General features: G+C 45.2%; 1 protein-coding gene across 2 annotated transcripts in view; it reads left to right on the top strand.

Annotated features, from left to right (window-relative positions):
* Pigk (phosphatidylinositol glycan anchor biosynthesis class K) overlaps positions 1 to 9758 on the top strand; it is a 92509-nt gene that overhangs the window by 18410 nt on the left and 64341 nt on the right. For both annotated transcript variants that reach the window (XM_027395178.2, XM_027395177.2), the window contains exon 4: positions 8914 to 9049. In XM_027395178.2, the coding sequence (XP_027250979.1) occupies positions 8914 to 9049 (136 nt within the window). The remainder of the gene's footprint in view (positions 1 to 8913; positions 9050 to 9758) is intronic.

Here is a 9758-nt window from a genome sequence, read left to right as displayed (position 1 = left end):
GTCATCTGAATCAATGAAGTTATCAATACAAGATGAGTCACTAAATCGTTCTAAATTCAGCTAACAGAATTTCAAGGTATTGCAAAGTGGTTAAATCATGTGTTTATACTAACCCATTGTTTTCTAGCTTCGTGGCCTAGGGCATGAGACTTAATCTTCATGGCCTTGGGTGGAGATGGCAGTGCAGGCTTCAGGGAAATGCTGAGCTGTTGTGTTAGTGCAGTGCTGGAGATACAGAGGCCACAGGCTTCATAAATGCTTGCTCTTGTGTTATTACTAAACTGCACTCTGACCTGATTAGATATGAGCCTGTAACCACTGTCTCCACATGATAGCACGTTTGCTTTCTGAATTCCTGTCTTTCCTTCCCTCCCTCCCTTTCTTTCTGTTTCTCTTCCTCCCCTCGTAAATTTTCTGTTTTTAAGGGTCTCTTGTAGGTCACAGGTCACTGACTTGACATGAAGTTCACAGGGTCACTGACTTGACATGAAGTTCACAGGGTCACTGACTTGACGTGTAGGTCACAGGGTCACTGACTTGATGTGTAGGTCACAGGGTCACTGACTTGACGTGTAGTTCACAGGGTCACTGACTTGACATGAAGTTCACAGGTCACTGACTTGATGTGTAGTTCACAGGGTCACTGACTTGATGTGTAGTTCTCAGGGTCACTGACTTGACGTGTAGTTCACAGGGTCACTGACTTGACGTGTAGTTCACAGGGTCACTGACTTGACGTGTAGTTCACAGGGTCACTGACTTGACGTGTAGTTCACAGGGTCACTGACTTGACGTGTAGTTCACAGGGTCACTGACTTGACATGAAGTTCACAGGTCACTGACTTGATGTGTAGTTCACAGGGTCACTGACTTGACGTGTAGTTCTCAGGGTCACTGACTTGACGTGTAGTTCACAGGGTCACTGACTTGACGTGTAGTTCACAGGGTCACTGACTTGACGTGTAGTTCACAGGGTCACTGACTTGATGTGTAGGTCACAGGGTCACTGACTTGATGTGTAGGTCACAGGGTCACTGACTTGACGTGTAGTTCACAGGGTCACTGACTTGATGTGTAGGTCACAGGGTCACTGACTTGATATCTAGTTCACAGGTCACTGACTTGATGTGTAGTTCTCAGGGTCACTGACTTGATGTGTAGTTCTCAGGGTCACTGACTTGACGTGTAGTTCACAGGGTCACTGACTTGACGTGTAGTTCACAGGGTCACTGACTTGACGTGTAGTTCACAGGGTCACTGACTTGACGTGTAGTTCACAGGGTCACTGACTTGACGTGTAGTTCACAGGGTCACTGACTTGATGTGTAGGTCACAGGGTCACTGACTTGATGTGTAGGTCACAGGGTCACTGACTTGACGTGTAGTTCACAGGGTCACTGACTTGATGTGTAGGTCACAGGGTCACTGACTTGATATCTAGTTCACAGGTCACTGACTTGATGTGTAGTTCTCAGGGTCACTGACTTGATGTGTAGCTGAGCATATGTTGAACTGTTGAGCCTCTTGCTGCTGCCTCCCAAGTGCTGAGATGTCTCCTGGTTTGTATTTTACCATTTAATGCTGTAAATGCAAAGCAACTGGAGTTATAGCGTCTAGGGATGCAGGTGTTCAGAGTGCCCTCTGTTGTCAGCAGGTGTGCTGTGATGAGTACTATGCGCGTTACACTGGTGCCAAGCGTTGCAAGTTTGAAGATTCTTTAAGGTACGGAAGAGGAAGAGAAGAAGAAGCACAAAGGATACCTTGAGTTCAGGCTTCCTATGATATGCTGATTTCTAATGGTGTAGCAATCACTGCATTGAGCTGAAGATTGCCTGAGGGATTGGCCTGTGGGGAAGAGGCGGCACCCCAGAGGCGGAAAGCCAGTGGGCCAGATAAGAGGGCTCTGAGGAGCTTGGGCGCTCATTGCAGCTGCTTTTCCAGTTGCACAGATGGTCTCCCAGGAAGCATTATTTCATTGTACCATGCCAATAGAATATAAACCAGTTTTAAGGAAAACATTTGGAACATTTTGAACACTACCAATTATTTGTTTAATTCAATGAAAACATAAAATTTTGTGCCTTTTGAAATTTCACACCCATATCCCAGGACTTTGAGAGATTCATCTATTTAAAATGCCATTTATAAGGAAATCTTGTCCTTTTCCCCTTCTGGTGTGTGTGTTGGGGGGGACACAGGGGACCATGTATGTCTCTCTTAGGGTCCTCCTTGTTTCCTAGCTTCTCTGGCAGTGTGGATTGTAGGCTGGTAATCCTTTACTCTATGTCTAATATCCATATACGAGTGAGTACAAACCATGTTTGTCTTTTTGTGATTGGGTTCCCTCGCTCAGAATGGTTTCTTCTAGTTCCATCCATTTGCCTTCGAATTTAAAGATATTATTGTTTTTTTTCCACTGAGAAGTACTCCATTGTGTAAATTTATCACATTTTCTGTATCCATTCTTTGGTTGAGGGGCATCTAGGTTGCTTACAGGTTCTGGCTATTACTGTGAGACCCCCTGAAAACTCAAGTATCCGGGGTCCCAGGCCACGTTCGCAGTCACCCCAATCACCAGGCAGATTCGAGAGCTTGCTGCAAACTGCACGAGGCTTTATTGTAATTTAACAAGCTAACCCCATGTTAGCTCGGGTCTTTCACCCACCCGCCATGGCGGACGGCTAGCAAAAGACGGCTCCTAGGGGCTCCCAAAAGATCTTATAGGGCAGCGTAAGGGGAGTGTCTAGGGGTACGCACAGGCTCACGATTGGTGTGCTTCCAGGCTTGGAGGGCTTGCCCTGTGTTGATTGGTCAACTGGTTGTTATGACCCATAGGCCCTCCCAGGGTGGTTGCTATGCTCTCTACGTCCTTGCTGTGCCCTTGTCCGTAAAGTACACCCAGGGTCATAAAGCATAGTGTCACCAGCTAACTTCCGATTGGTTCCTTGTCACGAGATAGGCATCTGACTTTCTAGTGACTAACTTCTGATTGTTTCCTTGTCATGAGGTAGGCATCTGACCTCTAAGTGACCAAGGCAGGTTTATGGCAGGCACATGTTCGGCTGTTATGGCTGCCAAAAGGGAAGCTGGTTCCTTCATTACAAATAATACTTCTATGAACATAGTTGAACAGATGTCCTTGTTGTATGAATGTGCTTCTTTTGGGTATATGTCTAGGAGTGGAATTACTGGATCTTGAGGTAGACTCAATCCCATTTTCTTGAGAAACTGCCATACTGATTTCCATAGTGGCTGCACAAGTTGGCACTCCCACCAGCAGTGGAGAAGTGTTCCTCTTTCTCCACATCCTCTCCAGCATAGACTGTCATTGGTGTTCTTGATTTTAGCCACTGTGACCTGTTCAGAGTGGTTTTGATTTGCATTTCCCTGATGACCAAGGATGTTGAATACTTTAAGTGTCTTTCTGGCATTTGAGATTGTTCTGTTGAAAATCTGTTTAGTTCTGAACCCCATTTTACAATTGGATTATTTAGTGTTTTGGTGACTGGTTTCTTGGGTTCTTTGTATATTTTGGAAATCAGTCCTCTGTCAGATGTGGGGTTGGTGAATATCTTTTCCCAATCTGTGGGCTGCTGTTTTGTCTTGTTGACTGTGTTCTTTGCCTCACGGAAGCTTCTCAGTTTCAGGAGGTCCCATTTATTAATTTGTTAATGTCAGTGTCTATGCTGCTGGTGTTATGCTCAGGAAGCAGTCTCCTGTACCAATTCATTCACTGGTACTTCCCACTTTCTCTTCTAAGAGGTTCAGTGTGGCTGGATTTATGTTGAGGTCTTTGATCCATTTGGAATTAAGTTTTGTGCATGGTGATAGATGTGAAACTGTAATCTTCTACATGTCAGCATCCAGCTATGGGAGCATGGGGGGAGGGGAAGAGAGGTTGGAGGGGGGGGAGGAGAATGAGGGATCAGGAAGGTCGAGTTGGGGGAAGAACAGAGAGGGAGAGCGAGGAAAGAGATACCTTGTAGAGGGAGCCGTTATGGGCTTATCAAGAAACCTGGCACTAGGGAAATCTCCAGGAATCCACAAGAATACCCGAGTAAGAATCTAAGCAATAGAGGAGAGGCTGCCTTAAATGTCCTTCCTGTATAATGAGATTGATGACTACCTTAAATGCTATCATAGAGCCTTCATTCAGCAGCTGATGGAAGCAGAAGCAGAGACCCACAGCTAAGCACTGAGCTGAACTCCTGGAATCCAGTTGTAGAGAGGGAGGAGTGATGAGCAAAGGAGTCAAGACCATGTTGGGGAAACCCACAGAAACAGCTGACCTGAGCAAGTGGGAGCTCACGGACTCCATTCTGACAGCTGGGGAACCTGCATAAGACTGAACCAGAGCCCCTGAATGTGGGTGTCAGTAGGGGGACTTGGACAGTCTATCGGGCCTCTGGTAGTGGAACCAGTGTTTGTCTCTAGTGCATGAACTGGGTTTGTGGAGCCCATTCTCTATGGAGGGAGACCTTCTCAGCTTAGATACAGGGGGGGACCTAGGTCCTGCCCCAAATGATGTGACAGACTTTGATGATCTCCCATGAGAGACCTAATACTCTCTGAGGAGTGAATGGGGGTTGGGATGGGGAGATGGTGGGGAGAGTGGGAAGACAGGAGGGAGAGGGAACTGGGATTGGTATGTAAAATTGTTTTTATTTAAATAAAAAATTAATAAAATGTCATTTATACCCTTTGATTACTGGTTCTATTTGGGTTGAGCAACACTTGGGTTAAGGAGTAGCCACCTCCCCTAGCAGGATGTCTTGGTCCCCTGTTTGCCAGTGAAGAGTGGGGAACGCATTTATCCTAGATTGTCATCCCACCACACATATTTGTCAAGTTGGATCTCTCTCTTTTTTTTTTTTTTTAAATAGAATTCAGTTTTATATTGATCATGATCATTAAAAAGTCTTCATAGCTCCAACCCGGGATCCAGTTTAGCTAAGACCAAATACGGCCAGGTAGTCTCAGAAGTGTGCCTTGTGTTTTCCTTTCCATCTGAGCAAACCAAAGTCTTGCAGGTGGAGTGTTAGCCACATAAAGAAGTAAACACACCTGCTGCCATGTAAGCAGATGTTAAGAAGGCCCCCATAACCCTCATTTTACTGACTAGAGAACATGGTTTAAAAACAAAACAGCTGTTTCTGCAGATAGCCTTACATAGCTGACGTGCCCTGCAACTTGAGAGCTCACTCTCTTTACATTTTGCCCAGTTACATACATGTTTGTTGTTTTGAGAAGGAGGGCTTGCTGGGGCATGCTCAGAGTCAGGTGTGAGGGTTGAGTCATCACATGGTAGTGGCAGCGGCTCCCAAACTGTGAGGTGCATTGTCCTGTAAATGCTTATGTGTGATGAGCTTTGCATGCGGTTTCCTCAGACACAGAGCTCTTGCTGCTTACACAAGTTGTTCTTTTGTTTGTTTGTTTGTTTGTTTGTTTTTTCGAGACAGGGTTTCTCTGTGTAGCTTTGGAGCCTATCCTGGCACTTGCTCTGGAGACCAGGCTGGGCTCGAACTCGCAGAGATCCGCCTGCCTCTGCTGGGATTAAAGGCATGCGCCACCAACACCTGGCTCAGAAGTTGGTCTTTACTGTAAACATCCCTGTGTGTCTTGGACCTGTATTGGTTGATCTTATTGATCCAGTAAATGCAGGTTTAAATCCCTGCTGTGATGCTTATCTGGCCCCACGGAGAGAAAGACACTGTAAGGAGTCAGCAAGTCAACTGTGAGGTTACAGCTGTCAAGTAGGGATGCTGATGGGTAAAACTTGCCTAAATGCACACCTTGACTGTCCTAAACGACAGACACTGAGAGTTATCCATTACGTATTGCCCAGTATTTTTGTGTGGAGAGACATTGCTGTACCATCAAATTATGTTTGTAGAGTAGTTGTCAAAATAAAGAAAAAATGGAATGTGGAGCCAGACCTGAAATACCTCTGTTGTGCAGATCAGCAGCCACTTTGTTTTAGAAAGTAGTGTCCTCATCCTCTGGAGATGTTTTCACAGCATTGTTAGTGTGCGCTTTTCCTGAGAGCTTAATTCAGGGTCCATCTTTACCTGTCAGTTTACAGGGATTGTAAGTGTGTGTGTGGTTAAGTGTTGTAAGATAGTCTCTCTCTCTCTCTCTCTCTCTCTCTCTCTCTCTCTCTCTCTGTGTGTGTGTGTGTGTGTGTGTGTGTGTGTGTGTGTGTGTGTGTAGTGTTGTTATATAGTCTGTGTGTGTGGTTAAGTATTGTAAGATAGTCTCTCTCTGTCTGTCTCTCTCTCTCCTCTCTGTCTGTCTGTCTCTCTCTGTCTCTCTCTGTCTCTCTCTGTCTCTGTGTGTGTGTGTGAAGTGTTGTTATATAGTCTGTGTGTGTGGTTAAGTGTTATTATATGGTCTGCATGTGTGTATGTATGTGTGTGTATTTGTGTGTGTGGTTGTTGTTAAGATAGTCTCTGTGTGTGTGTGTGGTTAAGTGTTATTATACAAAAGATTAAGCACCTGGACTAAGGAAGGATTTTTATTTATTTATTTATTTATTTATTTATTTTGGTTTTTTGAGACAGGGTTTCTCTGTGGCTATGGAGGCTGTCCTAGAATTAGTTCTTGTAGAGCAGGTTGGTCTCGAACTCACAGAGATCCGCCTGTCTCTGCCTCCCAAGTGCCGGGATTAAAGGCATGCGCCACCACCGCCCAACAACAGGATTTTTATTTCATCAGAAAGAGTTTTGAATGCTCTCTAAGCTCTAAGAGTCAGTAAATTAGACTGTGGAGCTATGTAAATTAGACTGTGGAGCTATGTAAATTAGAATGTGGAGCTATGTAAATTAGAATGTGGAGCTATGCTTCTAAGACTTTGTAATCCATTGTTTTCAACTTGTTACTCGTTTATCCCCATCATTACTAGTGAAATTATTTTATGATATATTGATTATATTTAATTTTACACTGAAGCTCAAAGTCATCTCTGAGAAAATCATGGATTCCATGTACTGCTATTATATGCTAATCATTTCATTTCATAGACATTAACTCTTAACAAACCATGGCCTAAAGGAAGACTCACTTTTATACATGTATATGTCAGTTCTGTCTTGTTTAACAAATCGTATGATTTATTAATAAGTTAATTTAAACTAATGACCTTCCTAAGTTATAAAGAGCAAATGTTTTTCACTTTAGAGGAGTGATGGCCGAAGGTCTGTGTTTGTGTGTGTGTAGGATCAGACTGTTTCCAGGGTAGGAATTCAGCCAGTTTTCAAGAGAAATCACATGTTTCAGTTTTGAACTTTAATGTATCTGGGCATCCGTGGCAGCACATTTTCTTCGGCCATCTCTTGCTAAACTAATTATATTTACCACCATGCTGGTTTCTCCTGTGCTGGGGAGCTCAAGTGTATGTAGAATAGAGAATTCTCCTGACTCATGGTCCCCAGTCTCAATGCTGGGACCAATGTCCTCTTCAGCTTTTCAAAAATGAAAACATTTGACTCATTTAAATGAGTAAGTACTGGCTGTGTATTCCAGGCCTGAATGTGGTGACAACCAGGACAGGTACTGAAGGAACCAGCTTCCCTTTTGGCAGCCATAACAGCCGAACACGTGCTTCTATGACCTTGTCCCAGACACTAGAAAGTCAGATGCCTGCCTCGTGACAAGGAGCCAATCAGGCTCTATGCTTTATGGCTCTGGGTGTGCTTTACGGACAAGCGCACAGCAAGGACGTAGAGAGCATAGCAACCACCCTGGGAGGGCCTATGGGCCATAACAACCAGTTGACCAATCAACACAGGGCAAGCCCTCCAAGCCTGGAGGCACACCAATCGTGAGCCTGTGCGTACCCCTAGACACGCCCCTTACGCTGCCCGCTGCCCTGTAAAGATCTATGCGCAGCGGCTTCAAACCGTCTTTCTAGCCATCCGCCATGGTGGGTGGGTGAAAGACCCGAGCTAACATGGGGTTAGCTCGTTAAATTACAATAAAGCCTCGTGCAGTTTGCAGCAAGCTCTCGAATCTGCCTGCTGATTGGGGTGACCGCAAACGTGGCCTGGGACCCCGGATACTTGAGTTTTCGGGGGTCTAACAGTACAAGTCTGTCCTCTGATGGATGGCTTGTGTTCTCATGGACGCAAGCCTGTCACATGGTGACAGGCTGCGACACAGATTCCTGATGCACAGTGTCCTGGAGGCACTAAAACACTCCGTGAGAGAGAGTGCCATATCCAGGACCAGAGTGATTGGAAGTCTGACTGGTCAGTGGCCTGGGGGGTGTGGAAAGAACAGGAAGGCCAGTGCAGACGGAGCGTTAGCAATGAGAGTGGTGGAGTAGCCCAGTAGACGTTTTCCGTAGCTTCCACTTTATCATACCTGGAAGTTTTTAAGTGGGAAAGGCTTGACTAATTAAAGTGTGACAGGGTCAGAGTTCTCAGGACTCCAGGAGGAGGTGTCTTGTGGGGAGAGGATGGTGGCTGGGATCTGGAGGGCTGTGAACTGGCGTGGTGCGATTTGAGTGGGCTCTGTGCCTGGCCACACTTCTTGCACAGGCTCCTGGATGACAGATTTCATGCTTACATGGCTGAAAGTTAAGTTCCTGGGAGGATCATACATTAGTGTGGACTCTTACAATCTTGAGGACCTTATATATTCCGGAAGTTAAAATGTTTGCTGTAGCACTAAGCTTCCCTTTGTTACATGGAAAGTGCTAACCCCAAGTTCATGGTCCAGTTCCTGTTTTCTGCTTTAAGTTTACTCCACTCTTGTGTCACAATGACAGTTGGTTAAGGGTTTTAACTGCCTCGTGAACATTCAGTTTTTTCAATGAGCAGAGGCTGGATAGAACTGCTGTTTGTCATGCACAGAGCACATTGGTTGAACTTTGGGCCTTATGTAAAGTTTGGGTTTCTGGAATTCTTTTGCCAGCCACATTGTCCTGATGCTTGCTGATGACATGGCATGCAATGCCCGAAACCCCAAGCCAGCCACGGTGTTCAGCCACAAGAACATGGAGCTCAATGTGTACGGAGATGATGTGGAAGTGGACTACAGGAGCTATGAGGTTCGTTCTCAGAAACCGGAAATGGGTGGTAGCCATGGTCTTTAAACTCTAGGCTTAGCAGTCGCTGAGCTTTGGTGGAATTTAATCTGCTTTTGGAGTCCACAATCCGGAAATGGCGACACACGAATAAAACACTGCCTGATGTCAAGGATGGTTGTGCCAACGTTTTTAACAGGAAACGTTTGGTTTTCATATTTGATCTAAAATTTCAAGTTCAGTACTTTTATTAGGTTGTGAATTGTGGGAAAACCCCATGATTAATGAAGACTCCTCCTCTTGCCTACTGGTGGACTTTGTGCAATCTGAGGCCTGTGGGCCCTGTGCACCCCAGCATAGCTATGGACATAACCCAACACAGCATTGCAAACTTAATGGAGCATTTTGAAAATTTTTTCTTTTGTGATTTTTTTTTTTTTTAAACTCGATTGCATGGTTCCCAGACACAACTTTGAAGATGACAGGGTTGTGCTGCAGGTTAAGGTTAGGCACACCTGTTTGACACAAAACCATCTCCAGTGAGCTTCCACTACTTTTCACTTACCCATGAAGCCGGGTGGTGGTGGAGCACGCCTTTGATCCCAGCACTTGGGAGGAGTCACCAGCGCCAGCGACTGAAAAACCTAACCAGGCAAGAATCTTTGGATTAAGAAGGACACAACTCAGGTCATTCAGTAGAAGCAAATGCCATCCGTTTATTTACAAGAGGAAA

The sequence above is a fragment of the Cricetulus griseus genome (assembly GCF_003668045.3).
Source record: "Cricetulus griseus strain 17A/GY chromosome 1 unlocalized genomic scaffold, alternate assembly CriGri-PICRH-1.0 chr1_0, whole genome shotgun sequence".
Classification (NCBI taxonomy): Eukaryota; Metazoa; Chordata; class Mammalia; order Rodentia; family Cricetidae; genus Cricetulus; species Cricetulus griseus.
This window is presented reverse-complemented; position numbering and strand designations above follow the sequence as displayed.